Genomic DNA, 26,560 nt, shown 5'->3' with positions numbered 1-26,560 from the left:
ACACAGTCTAAACTCGGGCTTACAGTCTAAACTCGCAATCATTGCTGAAACTGTAGTTCTATTATTCCAATTGGCGACCTTCGCCTAACTTAACTTCAACTCCTTGACTGGCGATCATCGCCTAAACTAGACTTTAAGTTCTACTGGGAAACTTCGCCTAAACATGACTTCATGTTCTCGACTGGCGATCATCGCATGAACTGGACTTTAGTCCTTTCCTGGTGAACCTTGCCTAAACTGGACTTCAAGTCCTTGACTGGGGATCGTAGTCTGTATTGAACTATGAATCCTTTACTGACGAACTCCGCCTAAACTGGACTTCAAGTCCTCGACTGGCAATCATCGCATAAACTGGACTTTAAGTTCACGACTGGTCATTATCGCTAAAACTGGACTTTAGTCTTTTGCTTGTGAACTTCGCCTAAACTGAACTTCAAGTCTTCGACTGGCGATCATCGCTTAAACTGGACTTTAGTCCTTTGCTGGTGAACCTTGCCTAAACTGTACTTCAAGTCCTTGACTGGCGATCGTAGAATGAATTGAACTTTGAATCCTTTACTGACGAACTCCGCCTAAACTGGACTTCAAGTCCTCGACTGGCAATCATCGCATAAACTGGACTTTAAGTTCACGACTGGTCATTATCGCTAAAACTGGACTTTAGTCTTTTGCTTGTGAACTTCGCCTAAACTGAACTTCAAGTCTTCGACTGGCGATCATCGCTTAAACTGGACTTTAGTCCTTTGCTGGTGAACCTTGCCTAAACTGTACTTCAAGTCCTTGACTGGCGATCGTAGAATGAATTGAACTTTGAATCCTTTACTGACGAACTCCGCCTAAACTGGACTTCAAGTTGTTTGCTAGTGAACTTTGCCTAAACTGGACTTCAAGTCTTCGACTGACAATCATCGCTTAAACTGGACTTAAATTTCTCGACTGGCGATCATCGCTTAAACTGGACTTCTAGTCCTTTGCAGGTGAACTTTGCCTAAACTGGACTTCAAGTCTTCGACTGACAATCATCGCTTGAACTGGACTTAAATTTCTCGACTGGCGATCATCGCTTAAACTGGACTTTAGTCCTTTGCAGGTGAACTTTGCCTAAACTGGACTTCAAGTCTATGACTGGCGATCATCGCCTAAACTGGACTTCAAGTCCATGACTGGTAATCATCGCTTAAACTGGACTTTAGTCCATTGCTGGTGAACTTCGCCTAAACTGGACTTCTAGTCCTTGACTGGCGATCGTCGCCTGAATTGGACTTTGAATCCTCTACTGGCGAACTCCGCCTAAACTGGACTTCAAGTCCTCGACTGGCAATCATCGCTTAAACTGGACTTTGAATTCTCGACTGGCGATCATCGCTTAAACTGGACTTTAGTCCTTTGCTGGTGGACTTTGCCTAAACTGAACTCCAAGTTCTTGACTGGCAATCGTCGCCTGAATTGGACTTTGAATCCTTTACTGGCGAACTGCGCCTATACTGGACTTCAAGTCCTCGACTGGCAATCATCGCTTAAACTGGACTTTAAGTTCTCGATTCGCGATCATCGCCTAAACTGGACTTTAGTCCTTTGCTGGTGAACTTTGCCTAAACTGGACTTCAAGCCCTTGACTGGCGATCATCGCCTGAATTGGACTTTGAATGCTTTACTGGCGAACTTTGTCTAAACTGGACTTAAAGACCTCGATTGGCAATCATCGCCCAAACAGGACTGCAAGCCCTTGACTGGCGGTCACCGCCTGAACTGGACTTCATGTCCTTGACGCCAGAACTGGACTTTAAGCTTTTGTCTGGTCATCGACGCCTAAACAGCCCTTACCAAATCTTCTGTTGGTGTGCAAGGCGAAGGAAAAAAATACGACAGGAAAGCACAAAATTTCGACATTTAGCTCCGGTACTGAACTGACATTCCAACTTGATGCTAGCGTTTCTTCTATTATACAAAATATTACAAAATTAGTTACTCCAATTCACAATCAGCCAAACATGAAAAATTAAGTTTTGGCTAGTAGTTTTACAAAACAACACCAATTTGATTCGAAAATATTTTTTGCTGATGGTGAACATTTTAATTTTTTGGTAGCAACCGGAGGTTTACTGAAAAATTATGGTTAAATTCAAATTTCCACTTTATTTACTATGTTGGTGCCTCCTGACAGGATCGTCATTGTAAAACACTGGATGTGTACTCAACGAGAAATCTCCGGCTCCGACTTAACCCTTTGCGATACCAAAATGCGAACTGACGACCGTATTGGCGATGAGCGCGTTCGCAATCTCGAAATTCGACTCTTACGCAGATTTCCATAAAAACGACAGATAATCGGAGTGAATGTTATTGATTTCTCTGTTTAACTCATGAAATCGTATACCGGGATTGCGAGCGTGCCCATCGCGTATAATTGTGTGGACGCAAGGGCAAAGCTTAGAAGGGATGTTCCTGTATTTTAACATAACGAGGGGTGATCGAAATGTAAGCGAATGACTTCGAGTGCATTGAGGACACTCTGCGGCTTTTTATACGCTTTGTTCTTCGATTGTTTCTCTGATTTCTATCGTCGCTGGTCTGCTGTCGTCTAGAACCAATAGCCATACGATCGTTCGACTGCTTTTCCTTTCGTCCTAGAGATAACTTTCCAATTATTTTTTTTATTTTTTACGTATAACGTCTGTTAGGGTGCTACAAAACTAGGTGTTAGATACGGAATCAAAACCTTGAACTCAGAAATCGTTCCTTGGCCTGTTAGAAGGCCTCATGTCGAATTCCAGCTCATTTGGTTAACTCTAAAAGGAACGCTCAACGATGCTCATGTTCGTATCGAAATTTGACACCATTTGTTTTAGCGAAATTGCAAAATCCACTTAATTGGATCTCGCTATTGTTCACATGCAACGATTGCTCTAAAAATTTTATTTTCTTAATCTAGATATTATTTTTCTACATTTACTGCTAAGAACTTCAGTATATAGTTTATATGAATTACGACCAAAAAAAGTCAAAGAGGGTACAATAGAGGTGTGTCCATCTCAAGGGTATGCTATACCACCAGCGAATAGCCTAAATTTCTCGTTCAGTTCGGAACACAATAAATATAGCTGAATTCTAAAATTTAGAATTATTTTTTACGAGAACGAATTTTTCAGGAGCATGAACGAATCTCTCATATTCAGGACAGCATTTTCCCGAATCACGTTAGAAACATTTCTTGTCATTTTTTTTTCTCTGTCCGTCGACAAGGTGTTTAGTTCGTAGTAGTTTATTAGTACTGATATCAAAATTGTTTTTTAGGCCTGCGGAGAACGGAACCGGTAATCAGATTATGGGTCTCAACTAATGGAATCTACTAGACTCAGTTTGATGGCACGGAAGTTCCGGAACAACTGTGGCTTAAAACCCCAAACAAATCAATCCAAAACAAATCTTTGAACTTTCCGATTATACTCAAATTACCTCAGAATGGTCTACCTGGTTGGAAATGATCGATTAACAGTTCAAGTTGGCCACTCTACTCGAATTGAGTGACGGGTTTTGCCCGGTCGTTTTGAACTTTTTTTAACGATTTCTTTTTTTGCACGTACACAACAATCGTTGAAAAAAGGAATCAAGTGTATATTTGTGTTGCCTAATAAAATTAAAAAAAAAATTGGATTCATTGTTTATGTTCCTCATTTATTTAATTTATTCTATTGAAATATTTGAAAAGGGAGAAGAAACAAAAAAAATGCGTCCGAACTACAGGAAAAAATCTGAACTCCCCGCAAATCTCACAAAGAAACCGTTTCAAACTTTGACCAGTTTGACAGTTGTTGTTCTTGAGTTTTTTTTCTGTCTCGAAATCGTCCTGTTACTTCAGCTGTTGAAAATACAGGACGAAATCGTTTCGACCGCAGGAGAAAAGGTTAAGTGTGTACACTAAGATTGCAATACTCACTAACTTTGAAATACTCAGAGCCCGACTACCATTTGTTCAGACGTGTCGCCACATGTATGAAGCAGTCCTCGGCTAATCCTACACAGTAAACGAAAATTACCGAGTTCGGTAATTTTTTTACCGAAATCCTAACATGTGTAAATCGTTAAACTGTTCGGTAATTTTTTCGGTAAAAAATAAACGAACATCGGTAAGTCGATGCTTCGTTTACCGATGTTCGTTTATTTTTTACCGAAAAAATTATCGAACAGTTTAACGATTTACACATGTTAGGATTTCGGTAAAAAAATTACCGAACTCGGTAATTTTCGTTTACTGTGTAACGAACTCAAAAATCAGCACGCTCTTTTTTTAAACTCAAAATTAAGAAGTTTTGGTTCAAAACAGCATTTCGGTGGCTTCCCTCAACTTTGAGTTTGACTGGGTAATAGCAAAACTAAGTTCTAATAGGCATACTCAATACTAAGTTTGGCAGCCGAACTCGGATTTATCCTTTTTTTTCGGAGTAGCTGATTTTCAGGGAATTAAAGGATGATTAAAATTTGTTGTACCCGGATGTTGCTGTTCCGGTACATTGCATTGCAATTACAGAGCGGTGGAAAGTTTTGACATTCCCGGTCAAAGAAAACTTCCGGATGTTACTTCCCACGGGAAGTAAACAACATCCGGAAGTTTCCGAAAATTCCAAGCCGCTCACCATATGATGACAATGACGGACAGAATTTTACGCTGACACTGTGAACATGCATTTCATTATGAAGTTCCTTCATAGTTTTCCGGTAATTGTTCCGGAACGACATAATTTTGCGACGTGTTCGTTGGTTGCTGTTCCGGTTCGGACTGAACTCGCTAAGTGTTTTCAGTCCAACAAAGAGAGTTCAATTTTTAGTTCATAAGGTCGAACTCAGCTTTGATCCTTCGCCGAAGGAAAAAAAGGGATCAATTTTGAGTTCGCAGTTCGAACTCCGTTTTGATCCATCGCAAGGAGGAAAAATAGGTACTTAACTTTAAGTTCATAGAATCGAACTATGTTTTGAACCTCGGTCATACTTAATTTTGAGTTAAAAAAAAGAGCGTGAGCGTAACAGTTACTTAGACAACAGAAAATTCGGCACTCAGAGAACTCGAGTGATTTGAAGGCGACATTTGAGTAAAAGCTCAACAGTTTGTGTGAGGCAGTCGACTTCGTTTGTTTTCGGGCAACGAAGAATAGGAAAAATAACAAGGTAAATATTCATTTCAAAGGTAAATAATAGATAATAACTATATTTGAATCATATTACAGGGTACTGTGTTGAATTCTATACCTGAAGGCAGTCCGGAGAGCAGAACAAATTTCAAAGGAATGTTGCGATTATGTTGGCGGAAAAGTCCGTGGACTAAAGTCCTGCAGTAATGACTAAAAATCCCCAGAAACAAGAGGTTTTCCTGGGGCATGGGGATATAGCTAACCGACATAGCACCCCATTTCTCCTGATATTTGGAGGAACTTTTTTCCGAATACTCACGAGCTCTACCACCCAACAGAGCAACTGAATCGCACAATAAACGTTAAGTTACGTTAAGGAAAGCCAGCGAGTGTGGGATTCTTGAATCTCTGGAGTAGAGTTCGTTTTGAACAATGCTGTTCACACAACTACTAAGTATACACCCTATTATGTGATTTCGGTCATGAGATTAAAACAGCAGGTAGTGAACATAATTTTCAAGATCGAGATACTCTTCTGAAAAAGAGATATTACTAGAATCAGGGTTTTCAACCGTTTTTGGAAAAAGTCTGGAAGATTTTGAAAAAAATGTCTGGGAATGCCTGGAGATGTCTGGATAGCTTACTTTTCAAAGTGGTGACCTTTTTTTTTGCTCGCCAGATCTCAATATTGGAGATAAAGCCACGAACGTTTGTTCCTATCAGTTTACGTGTTCTGTCTGACTCCCAATTTAACAAACATCTTCGAAGCATTTGTCATTATTAATAGCTTTCCAACACTTCTGAATTTAAAATTCACAATTTCTTATCATTTCCTGTCATATTATACCATGAACATTTTGAATTTTCGTAGTTTCGTTGAACAATTTTGCCAATTTTTTGTCGGTCAGCGAGTGTTTAAACCACGAACAAGGGAAAAGTCTGGGAGAGTTTTCTGCAGTAGACCTCTTGGCTTAGTTCAATCACCGAAAAGCGCCATCATTGATGTAAATGGGGTTTCAACGACTGAGTTTTGGCATTGTTCAAAACCGTTTGTGAATACCAAATATCTCGTCGAGCAATTTCCTCTTGATCGAGATGTGTAAGCAATGGAGACGTGCATTTGCAAATAGATAGCAGTTTACTAAAGATACCAATACAAAGTTTTGTTCTTATTACATATTCATGCCTTTGCTAATCATAATAAAGTCAAAAAATCAATTTAAATCGTGAACGCGGTTAAACAAAAATTTGAGCGTTTTGATCTTTGTTCCATCTTTTGTCTTAGATCTGTATATATGTAGATGTTCTTTTTCGTTTGATTATTTGAATAAGTTTAATTAATAATAAATCCAACGGGCTTTGGCTTAATCCGTGTATAGCACCAATTTCTACCAGGATTAACCTTGGAAAACAGTCTGGTCCCGAAAAAGGCTGACGTTGCATACCTTTATTTCGGAAATTTCGAAAGAGCGTCCAACAACATACGCTCAAGAAGACTCGTGGTCGGACTGACCAAAGACTGGCGTGAAATCCTCCATTGGTGGCCAATTCTACAAAAAAGCAACTCTCCGACGAGGAAACAAACATTCCGACGGCCTTGTGGCGGCGATTCCATTCGAAGGATTTGGGTACGAATCCGAGCGAACCTAAGCAGACTAAATCTTTCCGATCGGCGAATTGGATCCTGAAGGAAAAACGAGCAAGTCATCGGCAGCGGCGGGCCTCTATACTGACACCATACACTTAAAAATGTAAGTCAATCTTGTAGGGATTAGGATTGGTAAGAAAAATGATCTCAATTGCGGCAAGCTTGCATAAAAAAAAACAAAATTAAAATTCTAAAATTTCCCTAAATGGCAAGGTGAACGCTCGTGAAAACCAAAAAGGTAACTTCTACCTTTTCGAGGTGAAACTCTCCTCGTAGCGAGATAAAATTTACCTGATTTGAGCTAGAAAAAAAAATGGTAAAATACACCGAGGGAAAAGGTAAATCCCAAAAACGGAATTCTTACTATGTGGCGAGGCAAAGTTACTTCAATTGAGCTGAACAAAAAAAAACAGTTTACCTAGAATAAATGTAAATCCAAAAAAAAGATACCTTCTACTTCTAAAGTAGAGGTAAAGCTTACCTCGCAGCGAGGTAAAGTGTACCAGGATTGAGCCAAATAAAACTGTACAATTTACCTGGCAAAAAAGGTAGCTATTTGCCGAAGCTGTTTAGTGAGGTTAAGCAGTTTATTAATCAGAAAAGATTTGCATCCGTGCGCAATATATAAAAATGGAACAGAACTGTAAATGTAGCCTTAAATTTCATTGAGATATTGTAGTTCCTTATAATAATACTTTGTATGTATTGCAGACTGCCCCGATAAGCTACGAAGTGCTTCCGGAATCATTCCGGGACAGCCACAGCCAACATTTACCACCAGCTTGCCGGATGAGTCGAACGGAGAAGTACATGAATGTGAAGGAGGATTAGGTGGCCAGGGTGCCTCGGAAGGACACGGGGAAGGCAGCGTTTGGTTGGAGGAACATTCAAGAAAAATAAAAGGATGCTAACCGAGAAGCCGGATAATCAAGAAAAAGAACATTATTCCCAAACAAGAGTCAAAACAATAATCATATATTATAAGATGACGACGCCCATTTCTTAAATAAAAATCAAATTTCAAATAAATGTGTATCTTTGTAATAATTTAATTGAACTGGTGCCCAGCCAGAACAGCTACACCCACAAATCAGACTCTTCCAATAATGAACGCCTTTGTAGGTGGAATTATCGGTATTAGATGCTATGCCGGACCTGCATTAACAAGCAGGATGAAATCAATCAGCCAGCAAGAATATTGTTGAAAATGTTCCGAGCGCCAGGTGTGTATGTAAACCGCCATTTGAAACAAAATGATTTTTTTGTTTTGGATCGACGGCAAAAAAACCAGCCAAGATGAGCTGTGCGTGTGTAGCTTACAGACTCAGATGGTGCACTAGGTAAGATTTCGAACTGGCAAGCCGAGATAAGATTTTGGAGTGAGTTCGATTCTCACTATTTTTTTTTTAAATTATCTAATAGGATGAAAATCCCATTTTTTTCTCATTTCGCTTGAATGTCATGCTTTATTTTAGTAGTGCTTTTCCAATCATATCGTCTTATGAACAGTACACTTTTCAGCTTATTTTCGGCACAAAGATTTGCTAAATAGATAGGCATTGGATTTTTGCAACCACTTCTATGGGGGTAGCATTTACCCTTTAAATAGGTTAACAGAAAAAGATAATATTAAACTTTTTAATAAGCAGGGTGGCCAGCAAGTTTCCATTTTCAAAATTCCCGGTTTTTTCTCGGTTTTTCCCGATTGAGACTTTAAGGTATTCCTTGTTTCAAAATGTGCAAATAAATATATCCATCAGGTTTTTTGACCAAAAATTTAAATATGTTTATGAAAGTTGAACGTAAAAGTGTGAGCTATTTTTTTTTAGTTTAATAACACAAAGGTTATTCAAATTACAGTCATGGAGACACGGTAAAAAATAATTCTAGTTGTTCTAAACTTAACCGAAATATTTTACCTTCTTTTCAGTCATTCACGCCATTTTCGCTTATAAGGAAAAATGCTTCATTTTTATTAGAGAGATAAATTATAGTTTTGATATATGCCATGTATATAATACTTTTAAAATTTCAAGTTGAAATGTTGGATTTTACTATTGATATCTAATGATTGATATCCTGGTATTTTACTTCTTAAATTCTCAAAACAGATTCCGATGATCCTTATTCATGCTAAGCCTGAAATTTTATTTCGGTTCTCATATTGGATACTGAATCATGTTTTTGATTGGATGCATTTAAAAAAAAAATGGAATACGCTGGGTTCTAGATGCTTGAATCCAATTATCTAAATTCCGGTAAATTTATCTAAACTTGAAGTCTGGATTTTCAGTCCTATCTCAAAAATGCATATTTCTATTTGATTTTTCAATTTGAAATTCTACTAGTTTAAGCGAAAAATGTAAACAAGACTCACATAATACTCAGTATCTTGTTACATCTTCTGCCTTCTGTGCGTGTATCAATAAACTGAAAAAAAATGGTGGATCTTGTTTTTTTGTTTCCCGCATTTTCCCGCTTGGGACAATTCCCGATTTTTTAAAGTTATAATTGAGCTAAATTATAAGAAAATATGATTGAACCAAATCAGATAAGTTCTTTGAGGTTATGTCGTTTTTCAGCAATTTGATGTTTGATTTTTTTAACTTAAGTTTTGATTGTTTTTCGCAATTATAAGTGCTGCTGAAAAAAAATTGCTTTGAAATAGCTTTTTTTCAGATTTTTTTTATATTTCATCGCAAAAATGAAAATTTGAAGCATAGTTATAATTAATTCCGTTTTTTTTATAAATGTATTTAAATATTCAATTGAAAATAGGTTAAGTCACGTCAAGAAAATCTCGTTGTTCAATTTATTTAAAAACAACCTTTTATCATCATACCGAGTTAGGTCTTCATGGATGAAAAGCTGAATTTATATCTTCCTTTAAACGTTCTTTTCTTTTCCAAATTTTTGCATCAAATTTATTCGATGTATAAGTCGGAATTTTAACTCCCACAGTTTAATCGTGTTTCTTAGATTTTTGATAACTTTTTCAAGTTTTGTTTAAGCATAATGTGTTTTTCTGAAGAAAAAAATAAGCTCCTGATGCAGATTCAACATTATCAATTCTGGATTTTAAAAGATAGATGTTAAGTTTAAATCTTATTTTTCAAGATGTAGATTCAATCAAAAACTGTCTGTTTTCAACGTATTCGTTTTTCAGAACTATTAAGTCGCAGCATTTAAACATTTTGTAAATTTCTTTCACTTTTTTCTCAATGCAGATTTTGATATATTGTTTCAAGATATTCGACAAATGTATGCGCTGTGCTCAAAGATCGAATTTTTGTTCTGTATTCCCGGCTTCCCCGCCATGAATATAAAATTCCGACATTTCCCTGCTCTTCCCGGATGGCTAACAATCCTGAAATAAACGACTATAGATTGTAAAGTTTCTGACAAAAGTTTCGTAACTATGAAATGAATTAGTCAAGGAATTAATATGTTTTCATATGGGGAAACATATTCCATAGGTAATTTTCCCGGTTTTGATTTGAAATTCCCGGTTTTTTCCCGGTTTTCCCGGTCCTATTTCCAATTCCCGGTTTTTTCCCGGTTTTCCCGGTTTTCCCGGTTCGCTGGCCACCCTGAATAAGTGAATGGGAAACTGGTAAATGAACCCCTCTGCCAGTGGTGGTAAAATTTACCTTTTTTTACAATTAACCCTTTTGATAGTTGAATGGAAAAAGGTAAAATTTACTTCGATAGAGGGGTGAAAAAAACTACCCCTGTTACTCGAAGTAATTTTGATCATTTTATTTTTTTTTCGTGTAGATTTGCCAATTAATTAGAAGATCTTCTTTAATTGTCAATACAGTTGAAATCCGAAGTTTTTGCGCTGGAGATTGGCAACCTTGCCAACCAGCGAAAATAAAAATGTCACCAAACACCTCGGCAATACGCAATCCTTTCTTTTGTTTGGTTCCGACACGTGGAAGATGTTTGATAGATGTCTGGTCAACATGCAATGTTGTCAGTGATATCACCGTCGCCGTAGTCGAAAACTCCGGTTTGAGGGCTCGGCGACAATATTTTAAACGAACAGAACTACCTATTTTTGACAAAAGATTTGCTCAAACGGTTATTTCGAAAAATATACTAATGATTCTCTTTGCTATTTTAAACAAACTAGTAAAATCTACATAACAAATTATATTTCATAGCAATCTAATCGAAACAATTAATATAAGTTACTTTGATTATTAAAAAACAGAACATTGCACACGAAAGAAAGCCAAACGCACACGCCACACACTGGAACTAACCGTAAAGCAAAGCAAAAGCGTTGTAAAACCCCCATTTGATAATTGTGTTACAGGAAAAGCGCCACCGCATTCGTTCGGAAGGAAAAATCAACGCATTAAGTTTTAAAAATAAAAAAAAGAGGGATTCAAAGCTAAGCCGATTATGGTTGTGCATTTCCCCGACTTGTGAACTTACCGGCAATCGATTTCTTCTCCTGGTGGGCATACTTTTCCGGGCGGCTGGACTTCAGGAACCGGGCCGTCGTCTGCGGGAAGCTCTGGTGCGAATTCCACATGTACTTGCCTCGCAGCTCTAGCGCCTTGACCAGTAGCGTCGAGGCACGTTCCAGATCGTCCAACGGAACTCCGCTAGTATCCTCACCGGAAATGGAAACTCGCTGGAAGTGAGCGACGAAATCGTGCTCATCGAAGGGCAGCTGCTCGTCCGGGTGAACTTCCGCGGCCACCGAATGGCGATCGTGTTCCATGACCCTGGAAGAGAACAGGCACAAACGAAGTTTTAGGATTAGAAATTTATTGTGGAAGAAAATAAAAGAGTGTTGCTTGATTGGACGGTGAGTTCGTAATGATGCGATTAGGTCCCAACAGGCTGACCTTTTTCCTCTAGAATATCTCCCCAACCATTTTATCCCACTTTCGACGCATTCTATCTTACAACAAAATTACGGGTTAAGTTTATTGGACCATTTCGCTCAGAAAGTGACCCGACACCCGGGTGTGGGAGTATACGGTCCCATAAAAGAGACATACTAGATATATAGGCATATGGTCATCCCGATAACTTACTCAATGGAAGACAATTTACAACCCTCCTCACTCCTTGCCATTCAGTTTCCCAAGAGAAGTGAGATAAAATTAATGAGATAATGAATAACCATGTGATTGGCCATAATCGATCAATAATAGAGACGACACGATGCCTTTCCGGGGCAGATGGCGCTTGAGAAATTAGTCTCTTATCAAAACTTAACTTGTAAGTTTCATTTCCAGAGGGGTCTTGTTATCTGCTCATCTGTTAACGTTCATATGTACAAATACTCTAGGAAAGTCTCAAAAAATCAAAACCTCTGGAAAATTGGGCCTCAGGTCAGGGTCTAGGTCCAATAAAAAATAATATGCCAAATGTTAGCTTGTTTAGTCAACGAAAGCTCAAGTAAGTAACGAGAGTTTTTGTTTTGTCGCAAACATTTACCCGAGGAGACTTTCATGGCAAAAATGTTTCAAACTTTTCTATCATGCCTTGAAAGTAAAATTTGGTATAATTTTGTCCGTATAAAGGTGGTATTTACAATGCCACAATTTGGGTCTCACTTTTCAAATAAGGATACCTCGATTATGCCAAATAAAGGTTTCACTGAAACCTCAAGGATGCCTCGTTTAGCCAATGTTTTGAAACGAATTGAGAGCATAATGATGCCACTTTTTGGTGTCCACCATCCTTTTTCTCTGTCATTTTTGTCTTTTATGTTTTTTTTTGTCTTTTTTGTCTTTTTTGTCTTTTTTGTCTTTTTTGTCTTTTTTGTCTTTTTTGTCTTTTTTGTCTTTTTTGTCTTTTTTGTCTTTTTTGTCTTTTTTGTCTTTTTTGTCTTTTTTGTCTTTTTTGTCTTTTTTGTCTTTTTTGTCTTTTTTGTCTTTTTTGTCTTTTTTGTCTTTTTTGTCTTTTTTGTCTTTTTTGTCTTTTTTGTCTTTTTTGTCTTTTTTGTCTTTTTTGTCTTTTTTGTCTTTTTTGTCTTTTTTGTCTTTTTTGTCTTTTTTGTCTTTTTTGTCTTTTTTGTCTTTTTTGTCTTTTTTGTCTTTTTTGTCTTTTTTGTCTTTTTTGTCTTTTTTGTCTTTTTTGTCTTTTTTGTCTTTTTTGTCTTTTTTGTCTTTTTTGTCTTTTTTGTCTTTTTTGTCTTTTTTGTCTTTTTTGTCTTTTTTGTCTTTTTTGTCTTTTTTGTCTTTTTTGTCTTTTTTGTCTTTTTTGTCTTTTTTGTCTTTTTTGTCTTTTTTGTCTTTTTTGTCTTTTTTGTCTTTTTTGTCTTTTTTGTCTTTTTTGTCTTTTTTGTCTTTTTTGTCTTTTTTGTCTTTTTTGTCTTTTTTGTCTTTTTTGTCTTTTTTGTCTTTTTTGTCTTTTTTGTCTTTTTTGTCTTTTTTGTCTTTTTTGTCTTTTTTGTCTTTTTTGTCTTTTTTGTCTTTTTTGTCTTTTTTGTCTTTTTTGTCTTTTTTGTCTTTTTTGTCTTTTTTGTCTTTTTTGTCTTTTTTGTCTTTTTTGTCTTTTTTGTCTTTTTTGTCTTTTTTGTCTTTTTTGTCTTTTTTGTCTTTTTTGTCTTTTTTGTCTTTTTTGTCTTTTTTGTCTTTTTTGTCTTTTTTGTCTTTTTTGTCTTTTTTGTCTTTTTTGTCTTTTTTGTCTTTTTTGTCTTTTTTGTCTTTTTTGTCTTTTTTGTCTTTTTTGTCTTTTTTGTCTTTTTTGTCTTTTTTGTCTTTTTTGTCTTTTTTGTCTTTTTTGTCTTTTTTGTCTTTTTTGTCTTTTTTGTCTTTTTTGTCTTTTTTGTCTTTTTTGTCTTTTTTGTCTTTTTTGTCTTTTTTGTCTTTTTTGTCTTTTTTGTCTTTTTTGTCTTTTTTGTCTTTTTTGTCTTTTTTGTCTTTTTTGTCTTTTTTGTCTTTTTTGTCTTTTTTGTCTTTTTTGTCTTTTTTGTCTTTTTTGTCTTTTTTGTCTTTTTTGTCTTTTTTGTCTTTTTTGTCTTTTTTGTCTTTTTTGTCTTTTTTGTCTTTTCTGTCTTTTTTGTCTTTTTTGTCTTTTTTGTCTTTTTTGTCTTTTTTGTCTTTTTTGTCTTTTTTGTCTTTTTTGTCTTTTTTGTCTTTTTTGTCTTTTTTGTCTTTTTTGTCTTTTTTGTCTTTTTTGTCTTTTTTGTCTTTTTTGTCTTTTTTGTCTTTTTTGTCTTTTTTGTCTTTTTTGTCTTTTTTGTCTTTTTTGTCTTTTTTGTCTTTTTTGTCTTTTTTGTCTTTTTTGTCTTTTTTGTCTTTTTTGTCTTTTTTGTCTTTTTTGTCTTTTTTGTCTTTTTTGTCTTTTTTGTCTTTTTTGTCTTTTTTGTCTTTTTTGTCTTTTTTGTCTTTTTTGTCTTTTTTGTCTTTTTTGTCTTTTTTGTCTTTTTTGTCTTTTTTGTCTTTTTTGTCTTTTTTGTCTTTTTTGTCTTTTTTGTCTTTTTTGTCTTTTTTGTCTTTTTTGTCTTTTTTGTCTTTTTTGTCTTTTTTGTCTTTTTTGTCTTTTTTGTCTTTTTTGTCTTTTTTGTCTTTTTTGTCTTTTTTGTCTTTTTTGTCTTTTTTGTCTTTTTTGTCTTTTTTGTCTTTTTTGTCTTTTTTGTCTTTTTTGTCTTTTTTGTCTTTTTTGTCTTTTTTGTCTCTTTCGTCAATGCTTAGTAACTAAAAATGTGCTGGATCGTTTTTTAAACAAAAGAACCAACATAGAACGATTTTTTTTCAGAATCAACAAATAAATTCATTGAGAGAGAAACCCACATTTCTTTATTTACCTGTTTGTCGGCTGAAAGATGCTCTGATTGGATATTCGCTTAGTAATTCCCACCATATTATCGGTTGAGCTGCTTCAATTCTTTGATAACGGGCTGGTTCAATGTTGCACAATCAACAACAACCGAGAAACACTTCCTGCTTTTCAACAATAACAATTACGACTGACTGGCCGAATGACAAAATAATGGGAGAAAAATCTTACCCGGTCCCATTGCCCATAATTATCCGGGGGAAATGACCCTTTTCCGGTCTCAAATTCAAACAAGACCATTTTGAAAATCTTCCTAATTTACTCTCAACAGTTTTCTGTTGAGCCTAACGATGGAATTTTTCATAATTTAAAACCAAATTTCAATGTTCCAAGCTTGGAACACTGACCCTTGCCGGCATTCGTTTCGGATCTGATTACAGAAGCTCTTATCATCCCATGGAGACTGACTTGATTGCGAGCCTCATTCTGTTGACTCGTGCATCTCAGGTAGCATGGAATTTGTCTGTCTCTGCTGGAAAAGATCGGAGCAAGGCATCCTGCTGTATTGACATTGATATTTGCTTGGGACTTTTCACATATCAGTTTTTTTCGGTTTTGAACTACGGGGCGCAGATAATGCCGCTGCTGATTACTTATTTTTGGAATATAGAACAGCCTATCCAGTTGCTGCCAGAAATCTTAGAAGGTTTCTGCTATCAGACCAGGTTATTGATAGAAACAGTAGAATAATGCAACTGAAAGTTGATTCATATTTCTGCGGAAATTAAGATTTGGGAAGTGACTTCCCAAGTAACATATAGCATTTGGAAGTTTTATTATGGCCTCATTATGGCATTTTTCTGTGCAGCTCATTTTATGAGAGTTGAATAATTGTCATGCAAAATGCTTGTATTCGTGTTTCGACCATATGCTTTCGGATGGTTTTAAAAACGCTAATAAAGTTTTTGTTAATCATACTGCTTAAGTTGTTTTGAAAGAGTTATGAATGCTCTATTAACATTAAAACTCAGAAGCTTGCTCCACTCCCTGCGAGCCTGTGACTACTAAAAAACATAAGCAACGAATAACGAACAACAAATTTCGGATGGAAATCGGCAAAGACCCACGCGACGAAAAGGGACTAGCGATTGGAAACTTGGAACATGGAACTGCCGATCTCTAAATTTTGTGGGCAGTACCCACGTGCTCTCCAACGAATTGAAGAGCCGCAAATTCGACATCGTAGCGCTGCAGGAGGTATGCTGGAAGGGCTCCACGGTACGAACGTACCCAGATGGTCGTGCCATCTACCAGAGCTGCGGCAACACACACGAGCTTGGAACAGCTTTTATAGTGATGGGAAAGATGCAAAAGCGCGTTATCGGTTGGTGGCCGATCAACTCACGAATGTGCCGGTTGAGAATCAAGGGCCGGTTCTTCAACATCAGCATCATCAACGTGCACAGCCCTCACCTCGGAAGTACCGGTGACGACAAAGACGAATTCTACGCGCAGCTGGAGCGTGAATACGACCGTTGCCCAAAACATGATATCAAGATCGTCATCGGGGATTTCAATGCTCAGGTCGGCCAGGAGGAGGAATTCAAACCGACAATTGGAAGGTTCAGTGCACACCAGCTGACCAACGAAAACGGCCTCAGACTTATTGATTTCGCCGCCTCCAAACGAATGGCCGTACGTAGTACCTTTTTCCAGCACCGCCTCCCACACAAGTACACCTGGAGATCACCGTACCAAACTCAATCACAGATCGACCACGTTTTGATCGACAGCCGGCACTTCTCGGACATCATCGACGTCAGATCCTGTCGGGGCGCCAACATCGAGTCGGACCATTATCTGGTGATGGTGAAGATGCGCCCAAAAGTCTCCGTAGTGAACAACACGCGAAACCGGCGCCCGCCTCGGTTAAATATCGCGCGACTGAAGCAACCTGAGGTCGCGGCAGACTACGCGCAATCGGTCGAAGCAGCGCTGCCGGCAGAGGGCGAGCTTGTCGAAGCCCCTCTCGAGGACTGTTGGGATACCATCAAAACAGCCATCAACAGTGCTGCGGAGAACGTCATCGGTTATGTGGAGCGATCTCGACGGAACGACTGGTTCGACGAGGAGTGTAGGAGGGTGATGGACGAAGAGAATGCCGCGCGGGCGGCAGTAGTGCAAAGAGGCACCCGTCGAAATGTGGAAAATCACCGACAGAGGAAGAGGCAGCGAGTTCGACTTTTCCAGGAGAAAAAGCGCCGCCTGGAGGAGGAGGAGCTCGAGGAGCTGGAGCAGCTGCATCGTTCCCAAGAAACACGAAAGTTCTATCAGAAACTCAACGCATCCTGCAAAGGCTTCGTGCCGCAAGCGGAAATGTGCCGGGATAAGGACGGGGGTATCCTGACGGACAATCGTGAGGTGATCAAAAGGTGGAAGCAGCACTTCGATGAACACCTGAACGGCGCACATGCAGGAGATCAAGACGGTGGGGGAAGGTACATCGCCGGCGTAGCCAACGACGAAGAGGAGCCACTCCCAACGATGAGTGAAGTTAAGGAAGCCATTCGCCAGCTGAATAGAAACAAGTCGGCTGGGAAGGATGGCATCGCAGCTGAACTCATCAAAATGGGCCCGGACAGGTTGGCCGATTGCCTACACTGGTTGATAATCCGGATCTGGGACATAGAACAGCTACCGGAGGAGTGGAAGGAAGGGGTTATATGCCCCATCTACAAGAAGGGCGACAAATTGGACTGTGAGAACTACCGAGCGATCACTGTCCTCAATGCCGCCTACAAAGTGTTGTCCCGAATCCTACTCCGCCGCCTAACGCCACAAGCAAACAGATTCGTGGGAAGTCATCAGGCCGGCTTCATGGAGGGACGGTCTACGACGGACCAGATATTCACATTGCGGCAAATCCTCCAGAAATGCCGTGAACACCAAGTCCCTACGCATCATCTATTCATCGACTTCAAAGCCGCATACGACACGATCGACCGTAACGAGCTATGGAAAATCATGGACGAGAACGGCTTTTCCGGGAAGCTGATCAGACTGATCAAGGCGACGATGGATGGAACGCAGTGCTGTGTGCGGATTTCGGGTGAATTGTCGAGTTCATTCGAATCGCGCAGGGGGCTTCGACAAGGTGATGGTCTATCCTGCATGATGTTCAACGTGGCGCTAGAAGGTGTTATTCGACGAGCGGTGGGCGAAATGCGGGGCACGATTTTCAACAGATCCAGTCAACTTATCTGCTTTGCCGATGACATTGATATAGTCGGCAGATCATCTGCGGCGGTGGAGGAGATCTACCGCAAACTGAAACGCGAAGCAGGAAGGATTAGGTTGATGATTAATACGTCCAAGACGAAGTACATGCTGGCCTGCGGATCCGAGACCGACCGAACCCGCTTGTCCAGTAATAACAAGGTCACGATCGACGGCGACGAGCTGGAGATAGTCGAAGACTTTGTCTATCTCGGCTCACTGGTGACCGCAGACAATGACACCAGCCGTGAGATCCGGAGGCGAATTATCAGCGGAAGTCGTGCCTACTATGGACTCCACAAGCAACTGCGGTCGAGAAGACAAAGTCTCGCACGAAGTGTAACCTGTATATGACGCTTATTAGACCGGTTGTTCTCTACGGGCACGAGACATGGATATTGCTCGAGGAGGACCTGCGTACACTCGGGGTATTCGAGCGACGAGTGTTAAGAACCATCTTTGGCGGCGTACAGGAGAACGGAGTGTGGAGGCGAAGGATGAACCACGAGCTCGCGCGACTCTACGGCGATCCCAGTATCCAGAAGGTGGTGAAAGCTGGCCGGATACGCTGGGCGGGACATGTTGCGAGAATTCCGGACGACTGTCCTGCAAAACAGGTGTTCGCTACGAATCCGGTAGGAACAAGACGAGCGGGGGCGCAACGAGCGAGGTGGTTAGACTAAGTGGAGCGTGATCTGGCGAACGTGGGGTGCCCGAGGAATTGGAGAACGGTTGCCATGGACCGAGTGAATTTTAGGAATTATGTTCGTCAAGTTATGTCGTGAGACGGAATACTATGTAAATAAAAAAAATAAAATAAAATAAGCTTGCTCCAAGCTTTCTTTTGCATGTATTATAATAGCACTCAGTGCTTGATATTATTAAACCGCCATAAAACTAAGTCACAGTTACGCGACGTTCCAATAAGGGATGTGTTTGCTGTGATGGACTTGGACTACATGTTCGAAATATATCATTTCCTAAAAGCTATTGATCTACGTCTATAACTTTTTTTTCTTTCATATTTCCCATCTCCTTCTTTGTCATCTAAAGGAGTGTTTAGCTAAGCATACCAATTGTAAAAATAGAAAACGAGTTTGGATCCTTAAAGCCTAAAGGTATGAGCCGTTTCAAATAAAGGAATTATATATAAAAAAGACTTAGTGACAGTTCTCGATCAAGATGTCAAATCAGAACACGCTCAGGTTAGATAGCACATATTTGAATTGAAATTTCCATTTTTACACATCCAAGATGGCAGCTTCTGTTTTTATTGTCAAAGCTGTAAATTACTGACAACTTGAAAATACTGTAAATAACTGAAAATCGCATAAAACCCTTACGAGATGGGTATTAGTTGAAAGAGATTACCAGTAGAAGTCGATTCGCGTTATCTGACGTCATCTTAAAATCCAAGATGGTGGCTTCCGCTAAACTTTAAAATGTTGGAAATGACAAAAAATCGCTTGAAACCGCCACTCTATGGGTATTGAGTGAAAAAGCTAAACAAGAAGAAGTCAATTTTTTTCTTTCCGACGCCAAGAAATCCAAGAAAACGAAAGTCTCGGCAATTTGGACTATGTCAACCGGAATCTTAACTGAGCATTTCTTCCATCTTTTATAAATATTTAACTTCAAAATGAAAGATACTTTGTGTGTAGCCGATAGTTGCGAGAGTGACAAGCTCTCGGGCGATAGGCCTTTCCGAGTCGGTTATCTCCTTCCATCGTACTCTATACACCCACACACACGACGGCTAAGCTGTCGTGTCACAATGGCGAATCCTGCCAGAAGATATTTAGTTTGGCTGAACGGGCGGCTCCATTTTTTAGTTTTGACAAGTGTTTACCGTGGTGAATAGAATTTCTCTTGAGAAACAAAAAAAAAAGTTAATTGTGTAAAAGTGAAATTTGGTCGTCGATACGATTTGTTTTGTGGGTACGTGGAATAATTGTTAATTCTTTGTTTTGAAATGAATGTAGCAATATTTGATGCTAAATAGACAATAAAACGGTATAATTAGGAAGCTTACAGATTAGTTCCCTTAAATAAAAATGTTTGTTTTTTTCCGCTACCAAACGCAAAAAGGAAAGAAACTTACCTCTGACTATGATGGAGGCAAGAGTAAGCCGTATGCAGTAAGCGCACACTCAGAAGAAATTTCACTATAAATTTCATAAGAAACGTCTTATGAATCGCCTTTTGAACTTTTTGAGAAATTCTTTATTTTTTCAAAAGTGGTTCTAATTAAAATCTGACGAAGATTCTACATGTTAAAAATTGAACACATTCATTCCAAACTGCAGAAGAAAAAACACAAACTAGTTTGGTATTAGAAGCATTTAAAAAAAACCACCTTGAACGAGATATTTATGTTCTTAAAGGTATGTTTGTGCCGCAGCATTTAGTTATATGATTTCTCAAGGATCAACTAAAAATTTTTGACATGATTTTTCCCTTGTTAGCGATTGCTAAAAAGAAGCGAAAGGTGAAAAGAACGGATATGGCTTTTCCCCGATGAAAATGTCAATTATTATCTATTGTCTGAGAAGGATAAAATTCGTCTTAAGTGGGATTGGAACCGATTTTGAACAAAAGTGGTTACAATAAAGCAATTTATATAAGATTATTCAGCAAAACAAAAATTTTAAATTTTTCATTGAAAACAAGGCACACACGAATTCAAGTACGTACTAGACATGAACAGTGTGTTTTTGTTTTGCATATTTGAGCTACAAAAAAGGACATTTACATAAATCCTAATTTTCGTTAAAAGGTGAGTGTTTGAGACCGATATTCAAATGAAAGCAGAAAATTTATGATAAATTTTCAATACATCCTGAAAGTTGTGAAAATAATATTCGCTCTTGTCAACCCACACTGCGGGGTAAGTGCAAACGCAGTATTAAGCCATGTAACATCAGCCATTTCAGAAAATTAATCACCAAAATGGTTCAGCATGATATTAAAATGGTCAGAAGGGGTATCCAAAGTGTTTTATCTGAAGCGGATGTTCAAAGTTCCGTAATGCCTTAGTAAATGAAGGTCTTTTGCAGTCACCAAAAATGGAGTTCCAAAAAGTTATCAATATTGCAAGAAAACAGCAAATATATTAATAAAAGTTGATAAAACGTACAGGAACATGTATTAAATTCATTTTAGGATCGATATACTGACTCATCTGTGAAATAGTTTGGAAAAGTATTGCGTTTGCACTTGCCCCCATAAACGGGGGATTAGAGAGCTTCGACTGAAGTTTGATTGCGATAGAAGTTCCAATCAATAGCTTGAATTTACGTTGGATCGGGAGGACCAACATGAGAGTGATCTGAAGGTTCTCTTTACAAATTTACGTTTGATTGGGAGGACCAACATGAAGAGTGATCTGAAGGTTCACTTCATGAATTCACGTTGGATCGAGAGGAACTACATGAGAAGTATTCTGAAGGTTTGCTTAACGAATTCACGTTGGAGTGGGAGGATAAACATAAGGAGTGTTCTGAAGGTTCACTTCACAATTTTACGTTGGATCAGGAGGACCAACATGAGGAGTGTTCTGAAGGTTCACTTTATGAATTTACGTTGGATCGGGAGGACCAACATGAACAGTGTTCGCGTATAACAAACCTTGGTCCTCAATCACCAACATTCCAGTACAAAAGGTTGATTAAAATAACTAGCGAATTGGATCGGGATTAAATTAAAAAATGATTTTTTTCGAAGGTGATGGAAAGTATTAGAGAAACATGAGGAATCAAAGAACGAAAGAACATAAGTCGCAGATATTATGAATTTTTCATAAAAAAAATCATAATATTTACGACTTATGTTCTTTTGTTCTTTGATTCCTCATGTTTCTCTAATACTTTCCATCACCTTCGAGAATTGTGGATGGATTTTTTTTGATTTCCCAATAATGAAGGAAATAAGTTGCACCCTGACGATACTTGATGCCTCGTCATAAATCACGCGTTAAGGAAGGCTGATACTAACAATGATTGGTTCGAACAAGTTACCCGTAGAAATTGGTTCTAGAGATATGTCTGAACCAAGAATTATAGGAAGTTCACGACTACGAAGTAGGTGAAAAATTCTACTACATTTGAGTATTATCATTTATTTTGTTATTGACCAAACGTTGGAACAGGAAGTTCAACATAAAGAGTTAGACGGATGATCTTCAATTTAGAAAAGTAGTGATGGGATTTCCAGCGGAAAGAAAGTTAGCGTGGGAAGTCCAGTGACGGGATATCAAGCATAGGCAAGCTAGACTGGAATGCCCCACAAAAAAGTGTGCCAAATAGAAGAAAGTTAAGACGAGAAGTCCAACCTAAAATAGTACGCAACAGCTGTGATGTTCAAAAAAGCAATTCGTGAAACTCTTGTCATTTTATGTATGTATGTTAGACTAGTTCACTTTTCGGCTTTTTTCGCTGATCACAACGCCACTTACAGGGTTTGATCCTCATTCATTTTCAAGTACTCTGGCCAAATTTAAGCTCATTTGAGTAAGTTTCCAGCGTGCGCTAGAAGTTTTATTGAAAAAAGTAAATTTCCGTAGATGTGTTCTAGCAAGCTGTTGTTAATATAAAATGATAATTTTATAGTGCTCGGTGATTGGTTTGACAAGCATTCGTATGGACCTGTTTTAGATAATTGACTGAATCAAACCGAAAAAATTTAAAAATTCATAAACTACCAACTTTTACAGAAAATTTACTTACAAGTTGAGAGCTTAAAATCAGTAGTAAATAGAAAAAAAATATTTTCGATATAAACTTTTCATAATAAGGTAGCCTTATTTATAACCTTTAATTTGATGTATAACACTTAATGATCGCAAGAGTGCTAGCAAAGTTATTCAAATATCTAAGCAACAAATTTGATTTGATAAAATATTTTTCATTCAAGTTTGCTCCACACCAACTTGTGCACAAGAAAGGATATTTTATTCGATCAAGTACCCCATGACGGGGCCAGGAGTTAAAAAAAGCGCGCGCTTTGATCAAGTTGTAAGCAAGTCCTCTTGATGCCACGTTTTGCAGGTTGCATGATGCTAAAACTTGAATGGAGACAACATTACGATTCAAAGAATGTGATGTGAATGTTTGAATATCTTTGCTTGTACTGTTGCGATAATTAAGTGTTATACATCAAATTAAAGGTTATAAATAAGGCTATCTTTTCATAAAAAGTTTATATCGAAAATATTTTTTTCTATTTACTACTGATTTTAAGCTCTTAACTTGTATGTAAATTTTCTGTAAAAGTTGGTAGTTTATGAATTTTTAATTTTTTTCGGTTTGATTTAGTCAATTATCTAAAACAGGTCCATACAAATGCTTGTCATACCAATCACCGAGCACTATAAAATTATCATTTTATATTAACAACAGCTTGCTAGAACACATCTACGAAAATTTTCCAGAAAAATGGACTTTTTTCAATAAAACTTCTAGCGGACGCTGGAAACTTACTCAAATGAGCTCAAATTCGGAAAGAGTTCTTGAAAATGAATGAGGATCAAACCCTGTAAGTGGCGTTGTGATCAGCGAAAAAAGCCGAAAAGTGAACTAGTCTAATGTATATGCTCAAAAAACATGACAACTTGCTCAAGGTTCCATTGACAAATTCGTTCAGGAAATCGATGCTTCTCTGTCTCGTGGAAAAGGTTAGCTGATCTGAAATCCTGAGCTTTAGAGGAAGATCGGAGGTAGACCAGAGGCCAACCCTGGACCATTTTTAATCTCTGTCGGTATCCATTGGTAAGTATCCGGTCTCTCTCTAACGATGTTTCAGGAAACCGTACGTAAGAGAATGGAAAAGATATTAAGTTGTACATCTTTGGTCATCTTGGCTCAAACATTTTCTGATGTCAAAGCTCCAAGGAATCAATTCATAGATTGTAGTTCTTGAACTCACAAACGGAAGGTTTAATTATGTTGTCACGCATGCTTTGTTTAAATGGTATGAAAGGAAAATTGAAAATTGACTGCTATGATTCTGTATCTTCAACTGTTTAACAGCATGGCTCATAAAAGTTGAGCAATTTTTGAAACATTGCCTCTTGTTTATTTGGTGTAGAGGGGAGATGTGTAGCCTATAGTTGCGAGAGTGTCACGTTCCCAGGCGATAGGCCTTTTCGAGTCGGTAATCTCCCTCAGTCTACGTACAATCTTGAGCCAGAAAGCCTAAAGTGAACCATTATTTACACATTTTGATTACACGCAATATAGTCTAATCACTTTCTGATCTGAACAACCTTTAAGTTGATATTTTTTGTATGAATTAAGTTTAAGAATTACGTATCTGAATGGTGCACTAAGAGTCAGGATGATTCCTAATTTTCTTTTTTTTTTCATATTCGGAAAACTATTATCAGAAATTGAATAGGCATTTTAGATTCGAAAATTATTAATGAAATTTTGAACGAAGTGCCAAACCATATTTGACCCAAGATTGCAGAACAGTATTCAATTTTTTTCCTTAAGTTGATTCGAACTGAAAATCAAGAATCCCAAACTGGATAAAGAATTCGAAAAAATGAAAACAGAAATACAATTTTGATTTTTAAAATATTAAATTGAATCTAATCTTATTTGAAATTTAATATTCCGAAAGGAAAAACTATCAAAGTTCATAAAAAGTATAGCGAAAACACTGTAGTTTAGTATTTAATCTAACTCCAACCATACTGACCTCAGTAAATCCCGTTCCGAAAGCCACTTCTTGGTATCACTAGCACTGCCCAGCATGACCATTTGTCACAGAAGTATCTCACTCAACAAGCTTAAGACTTTCAACACCTTCCGGAAATGCAATTGAAGAACCACGTGCAACCACCTCAAAACTTTAAAACGTTCTGACCGAGTCACCTCAGGCCAGTTCTCGGAAATCGTCCCTGCTGGTTAATGAAGGCACTCTATCAGCAATCTCCGATACCCTTCCGTGGCTGTCTAGTAGTTTTGATAATTACAAACGATCTCACACGCGGCAAACTGCGGTCCAAAATTCATTGCACGGAACATCCAGGGCTCAAGAACAATTAATCAATCCACCGCGCGAAAACTGTCCCCGAGTGGCCACTCTCTGCCGGAATGTCAATGGCAGATGGTACTGCTGCTGCTATCGGGACCTATCCAAGGGACTAGAAGACTGTTAAAGAAGGGCACCGGACGGAACGAAAATGAACAAGAAAAAAAATAGTGCAAACAATCCGATCGATACCTGACGGACGATGGAATGGGACCTAGAAAGGACAAATGGAACGGAATGTGGAGAAAAAGACAGTAAGGTGTCAAATTAAATTACACCACACACAAAGTCGAACTTACTCATTATCCCTCAGTGGATCTATGTGTGGAGTGTCAGTATGATACTGTAGGAAGTTTTAAGGTGTTTTAAAAAAAATCAGACGCATCCACAAAAAATTCTTTTAGGCCCCCAATGAATTCATGTAATTTATCAATGCTCTATTCATACAATCTCATACAATTGTTCAGACAAAAAAACCTTCTAATGAGTTCTTAAGTGTCATTTTGATAGATTTATATATTTTGTTCATCAATCAAAACTTACAGTTCTAGAACGTTTTGATGTACCTAACTAAAATAATGGTGACAGATATTTTAACATACGTGATATTCGCTAAGAGAAGCTTAAAAACTAATAAAATCGAGAAAATGGGCCATTATTCCAAAAATCATACTGTTTCAGTTCTGGAAAATAGTTTGCCTTATATAAAATAATAATGCTGGATTGCTTTTTTGTGAGTAAAAAAATTAACGGTGATGGTTAAAAGTGTTGAAATTAAAAAAATTGCCTTGAAATGTTTTGTTTTATAAATCAAATATTTTCCATCTCTTTTCAATGATTCAAGAGAAACAAAAAAAACAGTTCATGAGATTTTCATCCTATTGGATAATTCTTTCCAGAAACAAGTTAATGAAAAAAATGCCTATGATTAGTGAGAAACGAACCCACAACAACTTTTACCTTCATCTTGCAAACCTACAGCTTTACCAGTGTACTACCTGAACCAGATGGTAAACGAGGGTAAATTGTCATTTAATTCATTAAAAAAAATTAGGGACGCTCAAGGGTTAAGTAAAAAAAAAACCCGGGTGCATCCGAAGACGAAGCCTAGGACAACGCCGATGTTGGTTTTATTTTTTTCTTCTAGTCCAGCTCGACTTGTGGGGGTTGATTGGCGGGTGAGCTCACGCAATTCTTTGACACTCTCATCTAAAGGAAAGCGGGAAAATAGTATTGCATGACGGGGAGCTCTTGGAATTAATCCTGGTGCGGAAAGGAAGACGCTGCTGAAAAAAGCGCCAGCAATGGACTTTCTTTCCGTCCGAGTCCTAACATTAGTAAGGTCACGTGGTTCTATCATGCAACCCGGTAGTTTACGGGTTTAATGAGCTATTTTTCGATGGTGACTTTTGAACGTCGGAACGTTCTGTTTCAGTGTAATTAAAATTCCTAAATTGTTATACGACAGGTCATATCGCTATCAGCGTAATCATTAGCTTATAAAACAGCAGGAGAAAGGAAGCATGATTTTTTATGAGCTTAGTTACACTCTTCTTGAAAATGATATCCTTTTTCATTTCACGAAGTGAATAGGGGAGAATGAGGATACTTGATCCCTGGGGATACTTCATTCCTTAGCTTTATCTCGAAACTGGCATGTCTTACATAGATCAAATATTGTGGAAAAATTTGCCAAACAGAACAAATCAACAAACCTGCTTTCTCA

At 37.9% G+C, this 26,560-nt stretch overlaps 1 protein-coding gene and 1 long non-coding RNA gene across 12 annotated transcripts in view; one reads left to right on the top strand and one right to left on the bottom strand.

The window, feature by feature from the left end:
* Nucleotides 1–26,560, bottom strand: part of LOC129739406 (AMP deaminase 2) — an 87,333-nt gene that overhangs the window by 3,795 nt on the left and 56,978 nt on the right. For 9 of the 11 annotated variants that reach the window (XM_055730852.1, XM_055730851.1, XM_055730843.1 and 6 more), the window contains one exon: nucleotides 11,218–11,513. In XM_055730852.1, coding sequence (XP_055586827.1) covers nucleotides 11,218–11,513 — 296 coding nt within the window. Of the gene's footprint in view, nucleotides 1–11,217; nucleotides 11,514–14,551; nucleotides 15,441–24,498; nucleotides 25,002–26,560 lie in introns of those variants that run through there. The other 2 variants (XM_055730853.1, XM_055730854.1) reach the window with 2 other exon arrangements.
* On the top strand, nucleotides 6,340–7,803 carry LOC129739407 (uncharacterized). Its single transcript, XR_008735852.1, has 2 exons — nucleotides 6,340–6,877; nucleotides 7,486–7,803. It is a non-coding gene; the product is annotated as an uncharacterized LOC129739407 (long non-coding RNA).

This window comes from Uranotaenia lowii, chromosome 1 (genome assembly GCF_029784155.1).
Source record: "Uranotaenia lowii strain MFRU-FL chromosome 1, ASM2978415v1, whole genome shotgun sequence".
Classification (NCBI taxonomy): domain Eukaryota; kingdom Metazoa; phylum Arthropoda; class Insecta; order Diptera; family Culicidae; genus Uranotaenia; species Uranotaenia lowii.
The sequence above is the reverse complement of the archived record's forward strand: the minus strand, read 5'-3'. Positions and strand labels throughout refer to the sequence as shown.